We start from the raw sequence: 18,470 nt of genomic DNA on the forward strand, positions 1-18,470 counted from the left end.
TTTTGATGGCTGCATAATATTCCATTGTATATATATACCACATCTTCTTTATCCAGTCATCTGTCGATGGACATCTTGGCTCTTTCCACAGTTTGGCTATTGTGGACATTGCTGCTATAAACATCGGGGTGCATGTACCCCTTCGGATCCCTACTTTTGTATCTTTGGGGTAAATACCCAGTAGTGCAATTGCTGGATCATATGGTAGCCCTATTTTCAACTTCCAGTTTTAAAAAGAGAATCTCTCCCAAAGTTTCTTATATTAAGTTCCCAAAAGAATTAACATTTGAATGAAGGTGGGGGGAAATCAGAGGGGGAGACGAACCATGAGAGACAATGGACTCTTGAGAAAAAAAAACTGAGGGTTCTGGGGGGGGATGGGTTAGCCTGGTGATGGGTATTAAAGAGGGCACTTATTGAATGGAGCACTGGGTGTTATATGCAAACAATGAATCATGGAACACTACATCAAAAACTAATGTATGGTGATTAACATAACATAATAAAATTTTAAAAAAATTAACATTTGGCTCAATTTATAAAAATTAAACTTCCAAGCGAATAGTCATAACACATTTCTATTTGTATAAAGTAAACAATATCTGTCAAGGAAGAGTATAATATCTGTCAAGGAAGTAAAAAGATAAGCCACCAACTAGAAGATATTTGCAACACATATGACCAAGAAAAGATGACTATCCAGAGTAAATAAAGAATTCCTACAAATCAATAAGAAAAGACAACACAGTAGACAAATGGGCATAAGATATGGATATTCATTTCACACAAGAGGGACTACAAATGACAAACATATTGAAAGATATTCAATCTTACCAGTAATCAGGGAAATGTAAATTAAGACTGCAAGGAGTTGGCATTTTACTCCCACCAGATGGGTACAAAAAAGATGCTTGCCAATACGAAGTGCTAGTGAGAAGATAGAGCATTGCTGGTGAGATTATAAATTGGTACAACGTTGGAAAATAATCTGATATATTTAGTGAAGTTGAAAATATGCATAGACTAAACCCAGAAATTCTACTCAGTGGTCCTACCACTTCACATACACACCAATATACCAGATGAAAGTTTCCATTGTTCCATCTCCCTATCAACACTTAGTATGGTCAGCATTTAAAATTTTAGCCTTTCTAAAGGGTGTGGTGATTATCTTATTGTAGTAATAATTTGCATTTCACTGGTGACTTAAGATGTAAAGCATTTTTTCATGTTGGTAATTGGCTGTTTTTGTTTTCTGGTGAAGTGTTCATATCTTTTGATGGTTTTTAATGGGTTCTTTTTCTCTTATTGATTTAAAAGAGTTCTTTATGTATTCTGGACACAAGTCATTTCCCTGATTTTTGTGTTACACATATTTTCTCCTGGTCTGTGATTTGCATTTTTGTTTTCTTAATGGTGTTTTTCATGTTTTGGATGAAGTCTAATTGATCCATTTTTTTTTCTTGTAAGGCTTATATTTTTGCATCCTGTCAAGACACATTTTCCTACCCCTAAGTTTGCAAACATTTGTCCTATGTCTTCCTCTGCGCAAGTATTTTCTTCTAAAAGTGTTATAATTTTATTTTTAGATTTGTAATCATTTGACTTGATTTCTGTTTATGTTATGAAGTAAAGGTCCATGTTTTTTTGTTTGTTTTGTAGCTTTTTCCATATGGAATTGATCCAGCATTGTTTTTTGAAAGGTGTTTGTATCTCCATTGAATCACCTTGGAAACTTTGTCAAAAATTGATGATTTATGTTGTGGTCTATTTCTGGATTCTCCTCTCTGCACATTGATCTAATTGTGTATCTTTTTGCCAATTGAAGTCGGGTTAGCTAAGTCCTCCAACATTTTCTATTTTTTTTTTTTTTTTTAAGTAGGCTCCACACCCAGCATGGAGCCCAATGCAGGGCTTGAACCCATTACGATGAGATCAAGACCTTAGCCAAGATCAAGAGTCAGATGCTTAACCAACTGAGCCACCCAGGCACCCCAACATCATCTTTTTTAAAAAAAAAAACTTTGGTTATTCTAGGTCCCTTGTATTTGAGTGTAAATTTTAGAATAAGCTTATCAATTTCTTTAAAAACAAAAAGGCATTCTACAATTTCTGTTGGAATTGTATTGAATCTATAGATTCATTTGGAGAGAATTTCCATCTTGGCAATATAGAGCCTTCCAATTAATTTAGGTCTTCTTTAATTTTTCTTAGCAATGATTTGTAGTTTTTGCTGTAGGGAGCTTGGATGTCTTTAGTTAGATATTTTTCCCAAGTATTTTTAATAGAATGCTATTGTTTTCCTATTGTTTGCTGCTAGTATATAATAATATAACTGATTTTTTATATTAACCTTGTATCTTGCTAAATATAAATATATAAAATAATTCTAGAAATTTTTTCTTATTGAGCTGTCTAGGACCGCCAGTACAATGTTAAATAAAAGTGGTAACACTAAAAAAAAAAAAAAAAGGTGACAATGGGCATTCTTGCCTTAACTATGATCATAAGAGGGAAAAATGCTCTTCCATCACTAAGGATTATTTTAGCTGTAGATTTCTTTTATAGATGCCCTTCATTAGTTTGAGAATGTTACTTACTTTTTCTAGGTAACTCTCCTTTGAGAGTTTTTACCATAAATATACATTGGATTTTGTCAAAATAGGTTTAATTTAATTATTGGCTTCTTAAAAATCTTTTTAATATGGTTAATTACACTGATGATTTTTTTTAAGTGTTAAACCAACCTTACATTCCTGAAATAAATCCCACTTGACCTTGATGTACTATTCTTTCTCTTCTTTTTTACATTGTTGAATTTGATTTGCTGAAATTTTGTGAAGGATCTTTGCTGTCTCTGTTCATGAGGGATAGTGATCCATAATTTTTTTTCTGTGGTGTAGATTCTTTCATGAGACTTTGTTGTTAGTGTTATGTTGAACTGATACAATAAGTTCAGCAGTGTTTCCCTTCTCTTCCAATTTCTGAAGAAGTTTGTGCAAGATTGGGTCTATTTTGACCTAGAAAGAGTAAGAGAATTCACCAGTGAAACCCCCTGGGTCTGGGGGTTTCTTTTGGGGAAAGATTTTACTAACAAATTCAATTCCTTGATTAGATACAGGGTTATTCAGATTTTCTGTTTCTAGTGTCAACTTTGATACATTGTATTTTTCAAGAAAGTCGTCCATTTCGTGTCATAGCAAATTTTTTGACATTAGTTTCTTCATAGTAGCCTCTTATGAGCACTTTAATATTTATAGGGTTTGTGGTGATAAACCCTTCATCACTGATGATATTGGTGATTTGTGTTCACACTGTTTTGTCCTTGAATTACTCGATTCTGGATTTGTCTGTTTTGTTGATGTTCCCAAAGGAGTAGTTTTTGGTTGGCTAATTTTCTCTACTGTTTTTCTCTGTTATGATTTTCTTCTCTTGTCTGTATCATTTACTTCCTTCTACTTGTGTTGGGTTTTCTTATTTCCCTCATGATATCATCTTGGACTCATGAATTATTTAGAAGTGTGTTTAATTCCAGGTATTTGGCAGTTTCCTAACCATCTTATAGGTACTACCTTCTAATTTTAATTTTGTTGTTGTTAGAGAATGTTCTGTGTGATTCAGTCCTTGGAAATACATGGTTTTATGGCCCCGTGTGTTGTCTGTTTTGGTGACTATATCTCATATATTTGAAAAGAATGTATACTCTGCAGTTTTTAGATATAGTGCAGTACATCTACCAATTACATCAAAGTGATTGATAGTGTCCTCCAGATCTTTTATGTTTTCACTGATTTTTAAAAATTTTGTCTAATTGGCCTAGAAATTGCTGAAACATGAGTGCTAAAATCTCCTACTATAATTGTGGGATTGTTTATTTTTCACTTTAATTCTGTTAAGTTTTGGTTCACATATTTTCTGTTTCTATTTTTAGGTGCCTACACATTAATGATTTTTTTCTTCCTGATAAATTACCAATATTAAATGCCCCACTTTATCCCTGGCAATACCATTTGTTATGAAGTCTATTTGATCAATGTACTAATATCCACCCCAGCCTTCTTATGCTTACTGTTTGTATGGCACATTTCTTTTTATCCATTTATTTTTGAGTTATCTGTGCCTTTATTTAGAGTGTCTCTTATGGGCAGCATATAGTTGAGTTTTGCTACTTTATCTCCTTTGTAAATCTCTGCCTTTTAATTAAAGTTAACATATAATTATTGATATAGTTGGATATATGTCTATTTTTTGTATGTTTATCCACTGTTTCCCCTTTATTGACTTCTTTTGATTACTTGAATATGTTTTAGTATCCCATTTTAACTTCTCTATTGTCTTTTGGGCTGTATCTCTTTTTATCGTTTTGTTAGTGGTTGTCTAGGGATTATAGTTCACATACTCAATCTTCCTAATTCTATTGTACCACTTAATGTAAAATACAGAACAGTTGCAGCCATCTAGCCCCCTTTAATTCCCTTCTACTGTTGCTTATGTTATAGTTGTCATATGAATTATATCTGCATACTTTGAAACCTCTGCAGACAAAAATTTTTGCTTTAAACACATATGTGCATTTTAAAGAATTTAAGAGGAAAAAACTAGTCTTACATATTTACTCATATATTTACTGTATACCATTCCTGCAAATTCAGTTTTCCCTGTTATTATTGCCTTTCAAATTGAAGAACTTCCTTTATCATTTCTTCTGAAGCATGTCTTTGGTTGATGAATTCCCTTAGTTTTTGTTCATCTGAAATATCTTTATTTCACTATTATTCCTGAAATACATTTTCACTGGATACAGAATTCTGGTTTGACATGTCCTTCTTTCAGCAATTTTATTTTTTTTTTAAAGGTTTATTCATTTTAGAGTGAGCACAAGTTGGGGAGAGGCAGAGAGAGAGGGAGAGAGAGAATCCTCAAGCAGACTGCCCTGAGATCATGACCTGAGCTGAAAGCAAGAGTTGACACCCAGCCAACTGAACCTAGAGTAGGTGCTCCACTTTCAGCAATTTTAAAATTATTCCACTCTTTTCTGTCCTCCATGGCTTCTGGTAACAAATCTGTAGTCCTTTGCATCATTGTTCCCTTTGATTTCACGTTTCATTTTCTCTAGCTTCTTTCAAGATTTTTTTCTTTATCTCTGGTTTTCAACAGCTTGATTATGATGTGCCAGTCATGGTTTTCTTGACATTATTTTCTTGACTTTTCAAGCTTCTTGAATTCATAAATTTGTCACCAAGTTTTCGATTTCTACAAATACTTTTTCTGCTCTAATATCTTGATCTTCTCTTCCTGGGCCTGCAACTACACATAAGTCACACCTTTTGGTATTGTATCACATATCCACCTAAGGCTCTTTTCTTTTCAGTTGGATACTGTCTTATTCTTTCCTCTGTCATCTTCACTCTGCTCTTAAGCCTATCCAGTGAAATTTTGTTTTAAATTTTGTATTTTGCAACTCTAAAGTTACCATTTGTTTCTTTTTTATAACTCCCATTTCTCCATTGAGACTATCCTCTCATTCATTTCAAGTGTGTTCTCTTTATCTTATAATAGCTGCTTTAAAATTTTTTTCAGATTATTTCTACATCTAGATCATTGCAAAGGGGCCACCTGTCAATTGTGTTTTCTCTTGAGAATAGATCATAGTATCATCATTCTTTAATTTTGAGTAGTTTGTGATTATATCCTGGGCAAAGTGAGTGTTTTGTTATGTAGAATCTGTGTTCTATTATAATCCTCTGGAGAGCATTGATTTAAAAAAAAAAAAAAACAGGACTCAATCTGATTAAGTTCAGACTATACATTCAAGTGCACTTTCTGTGAGGTGCTAAGTGCTTAGAAAACTTTCTCAGGATCATGTGGCTAATAAGGGGCAGAATGAGGACTTGAGTTGGGATCTTCTTAAGTCATTTAACTTTGGGGCTTTTCTTTTTTTTTTTTCCTAGAGTCATTTAACTTCTGTGCATCTTTCCCATATGTTAATAAGAATTTTTCAATAAAAAGACTTGCTGGTTATATAAGTGTGAAACCCTGAAAGCAAACTTATTTACGTTTTTTTTATTGAGGACTTCTTGGAAGCTCTTGTGAATCTCCATAAGGACTATTTGATATAAAATATTTTCCAAACCATTTGACCTCATAATCTGTTATTTATGGAGGCTTCTGCTCCACAGAACATACTTGAAAAGAGCTGATTTGAGGCATTCATCCCACCAACACTTGTAAGAATTTTATAGTATATATACTATGTGCTCTGGCACTGGGTGCTAACAGACCAAAGATAGTAGCATTTAAGTATCTAAGACTTTTCTGCCATTCAGGAGCCCTCATCATCTTTCCATAAATTTCAATGATGTTTACATACTCAGCACTGTTGGGTCATTTTAACTTGTGTTTACTGACCTCCTTCATCTAATCCCTGAAGTCCTAATTGATATGCCCTCATTTCTTTTTTTTTTTTTTTAGGTTTTCATCCATATTTTTTTTAATTTTTATTTTTTTATTATGTTCAGTTAGCCAGCACATAGCATGTCATAAGTTTTTGTTGTAGTGTTCAATGATTCATTAGTTGCCCATTCCTTTTTGATTGCACACTGCCTAAAATATGCACCCAGGGCTAGACAAGTTGTTGGGACAGTATGGGGTTAGTCATTGCTATGGACTGAATTGTGTTCCCCCCCAAATTCATATTTTGAAGCCCTAACCCCCACTGTGACTGTTTCAGGAGATAAGGCCCAGAAAGGAGGTGACTAAGGTCAAATAAGGTCATAAGAGTAAAGCCCTAAAGACCTAACCCAACAGGACTGTGGCCTTATAAGAAGAGAAAGAGCTCTCTCTCTCTCTCTCTCTTTCTTTCTCTCCTTCCCCCCCTCTCTCCCTACCATGGGAGGACACATCAAAACAGTAGTTGTCTATAAGGCAGAAAGAGAGTCCTCACCAGAACCTGACCATACTGGCATCCTGATCTTGGATTTGCAACCTCCAGAATGGTGAGGAGAGATACACGTCTGTTGCATAAGCCCCCACTGTATGGTATTTTGTTGTGGGTTGAACAGACTAAGACAGTCACCCAACTCAGCAGAGGACAGAAGGAAGGACTGAATCAAGCTTACTTTATAGACATTGCAGGGAGCAGAACAGGTTTTACAACCACCAACTGCATCTCTTGCCTACTTCTCATTCTAGTTCTGAGGCTTGATGCATTAGCTCACACAGTCTCTCACATTAGAAGCTTTACATAAACTCTTTTTGCCATTTTTCTAGGTCCTCTTGTGCCATTTTTCTTGTAGACTCAAGAGATATCCCAGTCGTAAGACAGCTTTTTATCCTGAATATCAGGAAGATCTTCCATCTTGCTCTCTCTTTTTTTTTTTTTTACCTAGGCAGTTGAGTCTTCTCTTGCCTTTGTTTACCTTTCACAGTGAAGCAAGACAGAAAAATAAGCCAAAAAGCCCTCCCTAAAAGGACAGATAGGAGAGTTGGTTGGCCTTTTCTGCTGCACACAAAAGTGAAATGTCGAGTTCTGTAGACACTTCCTGCTTGAGAAAGTGAGTCTACAGGCTGTTTCCTGGCAAAGCTATAAGCAATCCAGTAGGCAACAGGGTGAATCTGGTAGGTGTGAGGTGTATGCATAGAGTGGGGAGGCTCCCTCCCCTTCCTGCCTGCCTTTTTTTCCCATCAAGATTCTCTTCTCTCCCAGAACAGCGGACCACCTCCTCCACCAACAGACACCCAGACCTGCCACCTGTCCCCCAGAGTCTTTCCTTCCTGGGTTCTCAATTAGCGAGTGCAGAGCAGTAGCAGAACTGAGGACATGGACGTGATGTCTCACACCTACCCCTCACCCCTGCAGGCCCTTCTGAGACTAGCTGTCATTCATAAGAACAAGTCCTCATCTCAGAAGGTGTAGGGCTTTCTGCACAGTCCTTTCATAATCAAAATGATAATACTGCTAATAACCATTATTTATTGACCACTTTCTGTGTACCAGTCACAGTGCTAAATACTTGACAAGCATGGATTCATCTGAGTCTTAAAACAGTTCTACAACACGCGCATTATTGTCGTCATTTCACAAATGAGGAAAGCGAGTCTTATACGGGGATTCCTAACTGTCCACTACCCGGTGGTGAGCAGTGAGGGCCCTGCAGATGGCCTGGGAACTGACTCCCAAAGGGAAGTAAGGCCTTTGCAAGAATCTGATGGAAAAGTCAAGCCAAATTCTTCAGACTCACTTCTACACAGAGACTCCCTCTTACATCCTATAATTGTGTTATTAAGAGTAACTACTGTTTGGTTTTCCTAAACTAAAATTAGCTCATTACTGGAGTTTATCACACACTCTGATTCAATATATTGCTGCAAGGTGGGTGGTTTGGCAATGTGAGTACTGGTTCCACTGTCGACGAGCATGTGCGGAGTTGGGAGGCCCATGATTTTCACAGCTCTCCATTATCAGGTGTCATTGCCTTGGTCCTGAGTTGGCAATCAATTTCTATTACTGTTTTCTTGCTCTTGAATGATACCTCACTGTTATTTCAGCTTTCTATATAATTTGTTGTGGGCTCTCCTCTTAGATTGAAGAAATGCACGTAATATATTGGGTTAAACCAAATGGCTTGACATATTTTCACTGTTATTTTCCAAGAACTAGATTGAAGAAATGCATATAACATATTGGGTTAAACCAAATGGCCTACATTCAAACATTTTTACCTTAGGTGAAGCCATATGAAATGGACTATATTCAATAATTTTTGAAAATGACAGTCTTATACGGTCCAACATAATAGTTCAAATATAAATTATTTTTACCTCATTTGCTAGACATTTGTGTGTGTAATTCCCTCCAAATATGTGTGTACAGTGACACTTTATAGATGATATTCTGCCTGTGAATTTGTGTTATCTAACTAATTCAAAACATACTATTATTATATGTTAACTGTAAGAACATTGCTAAGTTATTTTAAGTTTGCATGTTTTTTTGTATGATCCAAGATCCCGATTGTAAGCTCATATTCGTTCTTCATGAGTTGTTCATTTATGTCCCTCTTCAGTTCTTTATCGTCAGCTGATTCCTTTTTCACTGTAAAGTGGGAATGGATAGGACCTATGGACCTTGGGGTCTTCCGTGCCCTAGTCAAAGAAGCTTGAAATGTACTACTTTAAGGGCTAAGGAAGCTTTTCAAGTCCCACAGTCAGTAAGTGTGGATTCAGGATTCAGATGCAAGTCAGCTCCCCTCACAGATGGAGGGATGGAGGATGTGATACACATTTTGGTAATGGCATCAGTTATATCCTTATGGCTTCCTGAACAAGAAATCCCAGACTCCCTTCACATCTCTTCAGGGAAATTAGGATGCCAACTTTTACTGAGTGCCCACTGTATGCCAGCCATTCTTCTCATTTAATACCACAACAAACTCTATGAGGTTGGTATCATTCATCTGTACAGATGGAGAAGGGGGTTCACAGGCTTGAATACTACTCCATATTGTGGAACCAGTATGAAGGTGGTGAGAGCAGAAAGCAAATATTAAAACTCTTTGATTGTTCACTATACTACCTTTTCTTTTTCCTGCCCCACACCTCCTTTCCCTGCCCCCCATCTCCTTTCCCTGCCCCCATATTCGATTCATCATGGAATCCTATTGGTTCTACCTATAAAATGACACTAGGATCTGTTTTCCATCATTTTCACTACTAATGGTCTAACACTATCTCTACCATGAACACGTGTAGCAGCATCCTAACCTCCTCCCTGTCTCAGTCCCTACCCATTCCCTCCATGTGGCCTCCAACTCACTCCACAATCCTTTACACAGATCTGATCATGACCTACCTCTTCAATGGCCCTGTGGTGCTTGCAGGGCAAAAAGCATGTCACAGTCCCACTTTCCAATCTACTTTCCTGGCCATCTCTGCCAACATTGCCTATCCCCAACCCCTACCCCACTGACCCCGCCAGACTGCCCCCCAATTCTCTCTAACACCCATGACCTTTCCAATCCAACTCCTGGGCCTCCACACACTTGCTACTCAGGGAACCTGAACAAATTTATATAGAGAGAGAATAATTTATACATATACACCCACCAGTTCTCCACCTGGCATAGTCTTCTTCCTTCAGGGCCCCATTCAAATGTCACTGTCTGTGGGAGAGTCATCTCAGACTTTCCCTGGCAGTTCATAGCTCCTCCTCTTTATATTCACAGGGTTTTGTACACATTTTTAATCAGACAGTTTCTGTTGAATGATAGCAAGTTGTTGAAATGTCTTATCTATCTTTCCCACTTGATAATGAGCCCCTAAGGGACAAAGATCATGTTGTATTTATCTTTGAATTGCCAGCATTCAGAAAAGTGCCTGGCAGAGGTCAGCCCTCAATAAATGTTCATTAATGTACAAATACCCCCCATAGTCTCTCATGTACATAATAGCATACTGAGTAGCTCTTTGGTACAGCAGATTGAAAATTGAACTGGAGAAGAAATGCTTGAATTCTAGTCTGGGCTCACCCACCAACTGGCTGTGTCACTGGGGACAGAAGTGTTTTGGGTCTCAGTACCGTCACTTATAAAAGGGGGTGGGGAACATCTGAGTGCCCTTCCAAGGCTCACATCTAATGATGCAAAGGACTTGACAGTTTATCCCTAAAAATACCTCTTTTTCTTACCAGAAAGAAAAGGCCTTAGACATCTTCTAAGGAGAGTCATGGCATACAACCAGGAGCCTCTAGACAAGACCCCTGTCATCAAATTCAACAGCCAGGACTTTAACTCCTTGCAGGATTGTTGCCTAAGCAGAAGCCTACCATTTGAGGATGAGACATTCCCTGCAGAGACTTCTTCCGTAGGTCTGAAGCTGCTCCAGGGAAAAAAACCTCTCCAGCCTGAGGTGGATGCGGCCAAAGGTGAGTGGGCCCCTCAGGAACACACCCAGCTCCAGGGCCCTCCTAGCTGCCTGCCATGGTGCCTCAACTGAAACAAGAATGGGCCCGTGCCCTGGCTTTCAAGGATGGCCCAAACCAAGTGGGAAGGAGAAAGATTTATCTGGTCCCTCAGCTACAGTGTTGTACCTACCCTTAGTGGGATGGAAGGACCCTGTACCAGGAACCAGGACCCCTATGTCCTAACCCATTTCTATCACTGAGCACATCACTAGATTGCATGCCTCATGTTCTCATCTGAAAAATGGGAAACCATGGGTTTGAAGATTGTAGTAGTTGGTCTCATCTCCATAATTGAGCCCATCTGTCTCCATCACTCCTTATTCTCTTCCTTATCACTGTCCTTCTTCTTTCTTTTTCCCTGTTGGAATTCATTCAAAGGGAAGATATCACGTCAGTCACTTATACAATAGGATAAATTTAAACAATTGCCTCACCTCTCTCATTTATACTTGTATTTTCAGTCTTGCAAAGGCTTGATCATTTATAAAAGAATTTCAGACATTAGCTGTAAAATTAGGGAGATATTTCAGGGCAACATTCAAAACCCCCTCCTCCAATACTACAGCAGATAGCCACTAACTCAACCTCGTGGTGAGATAAGCCCTGTTGATTTTTCTAAACTATAGTCACTCCAGGGCATGAATCCCCAAGAAAAATTTCTCAGCCCACTTAACATTCTTATAATCTCATCAGGGCTACTACTGATGGAAAGAACCCAGGTGAGGACCACTCCGGGGGCCCTAATGACCAACTCTCCTGTTCTTGCTTCCAAAAGCAGCCAGCAGAGCCTAGAACAAGAGAAAATAATATAATGTCTAAAAAGCTAATAATTACAATATCAGCAAGTGTTACCAAGCACTGATTAAATGCCAAGCACTCTACTTTCAATAAACCCAGGTTAGGTTATACAGAAAGGGCATTTTCTGATGACGTATACAACAAGACATTGAACTCTGGAGGTGCCAAGTCTTGCCCTACCCTGGGACAGATTTGTAGGGAGGCTGAGTGGGGATCAGCTAGGGCTCACGATCAGATGGTGGTACACAAGGCTTCTAGAGTCCATCTCACCAGGCAGAGGTATTAAGTCCCCAGCAACAATTCTCTTCTGGCTTTCTTCTCCTACAGAGAGCAGAACAGAGAACACTATTTAAAGTTTGGAAGGGTTATATTTTTTCCCTTTGTTATTTTTAGGAGCTGAGATTCTTTTAGAAAGTGTTTTTTTTCCCCCAAGGTGCTGAGTAATAGATGTGAGACCATATTTATAGTGTTAAAGAATTTATAACATTTCTATGCTGAAATGGAAGGGTTTCAGAGGAAGGGTTGAGAGTGTCTTATTATCTGATTCTAGCAGCATCTCAAATTTTGTATTTCGGGGGCAAGGAGAAACTGAGGCAAATAGATATGAGATGACTTCCACAGAATCCTGCCGGGAACCTGAAACAGGAGTGGACAGAGGCAGATATGTCTTACTCCCATTCTTCTTCTCAGCCAAAAGCTGAGACAAATGTCTTCATGTCCCTTACAACATTTACATTTGTATTTTCCTGAGTTTTCCATGTGTCTTCTCTTACTTTGTCTCTTTTGTTCTTTCCCAGTTATATTAAGAAGAACACAGATTTAGATAGGTGATGCAACTTGCATAAGGTGGCAGTTAGTGAGGGAAGGACCTGGGATTTAAACTAAGATTCCTGACTCCACACGCTGCACTTTTCTTCACATGGGATTGTGTGCCCAGTAGGACTCTGTTAGGATTTGAATGAATGAATAAGTGTGTGAATGGATGAAGGAATGACTCTATCTACAGGTCCTTGACATAGATTTCAAGCTCCATATGTGCAATTGAGAATCTGTAGGTCGACTTGTTTAACAAGTAGGATGGTAGACAAGGCCAGTGAATTCACCCTTTCAACATGGTGACATCCTCAACTGCCAAAGCTTATAGTTGTTCCTGAAAAGAGCCTTGGAGGAAGAGCCATGGCCAGTGTGGCTCAATCCTAGTTGTAAAAGCCAATACTTACATACTGCTGACTGTATGGCAGGCCTGGCTTTAGGGGCTTTGACTCATTGAATCCTCATAGTAATGCTATAAGGAGGTACTGTTATTAACCCCATTTTACAGATGTGAAATAGAAACAGACTTAAGTTACATGCCCGAAGTGGTACAGCTGAGATTTAAGCCCTGGACTCTGTCTCCAAGACCTGTCCTCCTATCACCACACTACCCTGTCTTCTGTTGGGCCTCATCATAAGCTCATGTTGTGTTCTGGGCTCCTATTTGCCACAAATGTTTTGTGCACCAATAGACTCCTAGCTTGTCTGGGTAACCAGGAATCAATGTCTATGTTGTGTCCTTCTTTCCATTTTTTAGGTGAAAAAGAATGAGGGTAAAAACGAAATATTCTATGTATACTTCACATGATTATTTTAAGGACTAAATAAAGACAATACTCAGAAGAGTGTCTAGCACATTGTAAACACTTACTAAACACTAGCTATTGTTACTACATTCAATTTGGGAGGGATGGCATAGGGTAGCAGACTCAGGGACTGTCCTTTTGGATCCCTCAGGCTTTCACAGTCAAGTCAGTTTCAGCCCTCAACTAATTTCAACAAACACTTTTAGGGGAGAAATATAGGTCGGATGAAACCATTTGAAGGTCTAGGGGAGCCTGGCAGGGAGTGTGGAGAGTGACTTTCTTCTCATGTTCTGCTGCCTGTCACTAGTTGCAGAAGGTTGCCTCCCAATCTAAAGCTTGCCCAGTCACTGTCTAGAGGTCCGGCTGGCACTCCTTAAAGTTCAACTATATAATGGCTGAGGTGGCACCAAGGTTTCTGAGGCCATCTTCACATCCTAGGCTTTTCCAGACGTTGGGGACCCTCCATCCTCTAGGCAGTTGCTAAACCATCATGGATATGATTCTACCTTGAGTACTCACTTGGGCTTGGTAGATTCACTAATAGCCCAAGAGTCAGGAGCATAAAACTAGACTCAGTTTTCTATGCCTGGTGCAAAAAAGTTGTTTAATGTCCCATAACGTCCTCTCCCTCTCTTTCTCTGTCTCTCGGACTTTCTGTCTCTCCTTCCGTCCCTCCCTCCCTCCAACAGTCAATATAATCCATTTTGCTGCTTGAACTTTGAAATAGAAGCTCCTTCATATCCTGCTTCATTCGGCTTCTCTTTGTTTAATAAATTTCCAACCCACCCCTCACACTCTCCCCATTGGCAGGCAATCAGGTTCTGGAACAACCTGTGACCCTGCACTGAGCAAATGGCACTGATGGGACCCAACTCCTCATCAGCCTCAGCACTGCCTGCAACCTCCCATGTCAGCAAGAGACAATGCTGAGAATTAGACTTGTACATGGAGTATCTATTTGTTATTTCCCTGAATGAAAGTTGATGTTAGAGTGACTTTTAGAATTTTAATTTCATAAATAATAATAAATCCCATTTATCAAGTATGTGCATGCATTAAGTATTAATCTAAGCACTTTACATATGACATTTCATTTAATTCCCATAATAGTCCTGTGAGGTAGATAATATTATTATCCTTATTCAAAAGATGAGCACTGTCCAATAGAATTTCCATGATGGCAGAAAGAGTCTTTTGGTATCGTTCAGTACAGTAGCCACTAGTTATATGTGGCTATTGGGTACTTAGAATGTGGCTAGTGCAACTGAGGGATTGAAGTTTTAATCTAATTTAAAGTAGTCACATATGACTTGTGGCTGACACCACAGAATTATAGATACAGATCTTCATAGCAGAGTCACCAAGATACATCAGATTGAGAGGTTGCAGTTTCATTTTTGCCCCCATTCTCTCGTGAAAAACATTTCACTTCTCAACTGAAGAATGAGCTGTGGGCCCACAACATGTTCTCTGATGGGTGCTTGGAGCTCCAAACCCAACTCCATTGTGGATTCTGGCCTGTGGCCATCCCAAAATGAAGTATTGCCTCCCCAGGTAACAACTTTTCATCTTTTAAGTAGCCAGAGTGGAGTTTCTAAAAGGATCATTCACTAGAAATGATTCACCTTGGGACCAAAATGGGTTCTTCAGAAAAGGAAGGGGTTAACAAAATGGACATATACGTGTAGTTTACGAAGGCAACAGGTAACAGAAGGTGACAAAGTGATCATGCCAGGCCAAATGCCACTGAGCCAAAGAACTTTGATGCCAATAAAACAAAGCTCTCTAGCAAAAATAGAAAGGGAGTGACACTGCCACCTGGCCCAGCCTGAACTCTGGCTACCCTCTGAAAGATATATTCAGCCTGTGTCTGAATGCCAAGATGCTAAACCTGGTGTTCCCTCATCCAAGAGGCAGCACACCATCTGGAACTGTGCATTAACAGCCTTTGATGAATGCAATAATCACTCCAAAATATACAAAGTCATGTTGCATTGGAAGAGACACCTCCAGGGATGATTGCAGGAGAGTGTCTGGTTTGGTACCAATTAAGCTAGTATTTTCTAAGATTCCAGGGGTTCTTGCCTTACATGTGCTTCTGATATACCTAATATACAGATTGCCCCAAACGTTTGCCTTGAGAAAGGGCTTCTCAATGCAGAAGTTGCTAAGATTACTTGTAGGACTATTGCTGATGGCTTCTGTATTAGGGTTCTCCAAAGAAACAAATAATAAGATATATGTGTGTGTGTGTGTGTGTGTGTATGCATCTATTATATATCTATGTATCTGATAGGATATAACCAATAAGAAATACATAGATTTAGCCTGTTGATGTTTTTACTGTGAGGAATTGACTCACGTGATTATGAGGACTGAGAAGTCCCACGCATCTGCCATCTGCAAGCTTGAGACCCAGTCAAGCCAGTGGTGTAGTTTAGTCTGACTGGGGGCTGATGGTGTCATTCCCAGTCCAAGGGCAGGAGAAGACTAAAGTCCCAGCTTGCAGTCAGGCAGAGAAGGGGCAAATTCTCCCTTCCTCTACCCTTTGTTTTGTTCAGGTCCCCAGCAGATTGGGTGGTCCTCACTTGCTGGGGATCGTAATCTGCTTTACTAAATTCCGATTCAAATAAATGCTAATCTCATCTAGAAACACAGACACACTTAGAAATAATGTTTAGCTGCGTATCTGGGGACCCCATGATCCAGTCAAGTCATAAAATTAACCATTACAACTGCTTTCTGTATGAATGATGTTTCAGAGCCCCTGAAGAGCCCACCTCACAGAATCAGAAAACACTGATCCAGAGAAGCCCACAGTGCTGGTGTGGTCAGCGGGGAAGAGCTAGGCACTATAGAGCCACATTTCCGGCTTCACAGCCCATTCCTGTGGAGTCTGGGACAAATTGCTCAGCTTCCCTGAACCTGCCCCCTTGCCGTGGCGGGGCCTCAGAATCCTCGGTGTTGCCGTGTAAATCCTGAATGCCACCTCCAGCTAATCCACTAAATCCAGGTTGTGGGAGGAGGCACCCAGCAGTCTGCCTGTCTGCGAAGGTCCCAGCTGATTCTGAGTCACACTCAGGGTGGAGACTGCTCTTTGCCAGTCTTGTCACACTTCACTGCCCTGGTGTGCTCGTCCCACCTGGTGACACCTGCAGAGCATGGCCATCTCTTTTTTTTTTTTTTTGGTTTGAATTTAAATTCCAGCTAGTTAACACAGTGTAATATTAGCTTCAGGTGTACAATTTAATGACTCAACACTTCCAGACAACACCCTGTGGTGCTCATCACAGCATGTGCCCTTCTTCATCCTCATCACCTGTTTCACCCATCCCCCCACCTGCCCTCTGGTGACCATCAGTCTGTTCTCTATAGTTAAGAGTCTGTCTCTTGGTTTGCTTCTCTCTTTTTTTTTGGCCCCTTTTTTTTCTCTGACTGACTTATTTTGCTTAGCATAATACTCTCTAGATCCATGCATATTGTTGCAGATGGCAAGATTTCATTCTTTTTGATGGCTGAGTAATATTCCATCATATATATGTATCACATCTTCTTTATCCATTCATCTTTACCTATTCTCTCAGCAAGTCAGCCCAGCAGACTAAAATGTTTCTGGGTATAATTTCCATCTCTTCCTACTTCTCTTTAAAAAAAAAAAAATTTATTCATTTGAGAGAGAAAGTGAGAACATGAGCAGGGCTGGGGCAGAGGGAGAGGGACAAACAGACTCCTCGTTGAGCAGGGAGCCTGACGAGGGGTTCCATGCCAGGATCCCGGGATCACGACCTGAGCCAAAGTCGGATGCTCAACCCACTGAGCCACGCAGGCACCCCTACCTCTGCTCTTGTTAGATCATCTAGCATCGGGAGGAGTAGGGAACCCTATTTCAACTGGTCCCTGGAATTGAGCTGGATACCTACCAGACCACTCTGAGCACCCACAAAACCAGCCTGAGATGTAAGAAGATCTGGATCTCTACAAACAGAGCATCACAGGCAGTTGGTTTTGAGGTACGAAGCAGGGAGCTGTGATTCTGCGGGCAGATATCAGAGGATAAATGGCAGCGGGAGGGTGTCTGGCCATGGGGATCCTACACCACCGGTGAGAAACAGCCTTGCACGCTGCGGACGGGGCACAGACTCGCAGACCAGTAGCAGCGGGAAAAGGACTTTAGGGAAGCCCCCAGGGCAGAAACCCGGAGTGGCGGGGTCGCGCCTGTGAACTGCAGCCCCCCGGGTGGAAACCTGGAGCAGCGGGGTTGGGCGCGCACGATCTGGGTGTGGCTGGCGGTTTTAGAAGCACAAAGGGCAGAGACGTGCCCCAACCTGGAGGCAGGACTGGGAGTGCTGCAGAGGGGTGCACAACCCAGGACGCTGCAGTTTATAGCAGCACGGACAGAAACGGAGACAGTGTGGCCTGGAGAGCTCACTGAAGTACAGACTGCGGTCTCTCTGCTCTGAGGCAGAGGGTTGGAAACAGTCTCTTCTGCTCTGACTTGCGGAAGAGACGCGGAAAGCTGCCAGGGAAAGCCGCCAGAGAACAAAAGCCCCCAAAAATGATTCCCACTGAGCCCATCCCCCGCCACAGGGGCACAGGGCAACTCCGCCCGAACACGGTTGCCTGAGTAACAGTGCGGCAGACCCCTCCCGCAGAAGACAGGCTGGGAAAACAAGAGGCCAGCAACCCTAAGGTCCCAAGAAAACAGGTGCATCTTGCGTGGGTTCTAGTCAATAATTTGGACTCTATACATTCCCTCAAACACCCATCAACAGAATGACTAGGAGGAGGAGCCCCCAAAATAGAAAAGACTCAGAGATTATGACTTATGCTGCAGATTTACAAATGGATGCAGATATAACCAAGATGTCAGAGATGGAATTCAGGCTAGCAATTGTGAAGACAATGGCTAGAATGGAGATATCAATTAATGGCAACATAGAGTCTCTAAGGGCAGAAATGAAAGGTGAATTGGCAGAACTTAAAAATGCTATCAATGAGATCCAATCCAATCTAGATAATCTAACAGCTAGGGTAACTGAGACAGAAGAGAGAATAAGCGACCTGGAAGACAATATAATAGATAAAAAGGGAAA

At 40.3% G+C, this 18,470-nt stretch overlaps 1 protein-coding gene across 1 annotated transcript in view; it reads left to right on the top strand.

Moving 5' to 3' along the window:
* The first annotated feature begins 10,705 nt into the window (after positions 1-10,705).
* CAPN13 (calpain 13) overlaps positions 10,706-18,470 on the top strand; it is a 45,744-nt gene continuing 37,979 nt past the window's right edge. The window contains 3 exon segments of the mRNA XM_081797300.1: positions 10,706-10,881; positions 10,883-10,921; positions 13,329-13,344. Coding sequence (XP_081653426.1) covers positions 10,723-10,881; positions 10,883-10,921; positions 13,329-13,344 — 214 coding nt within the window. The 5' untranslated portion in view covers positions 10,706-10,722.

The sequence above is a fragment of the Leptonychotes weddellii genome, chromosome 10 (assembly GCF_054177405.1).
Source record: "Leptonychotes weddellii isolate Sample4059 chromosome 10, ASM5417740v2, whole genome shotgun sequence".
NCBI lineage: Eukaryota > Metazoa > Chordata > Mammalia > Carnivora > Phocidae > Leptonychotes > Leptonychotes weddellii.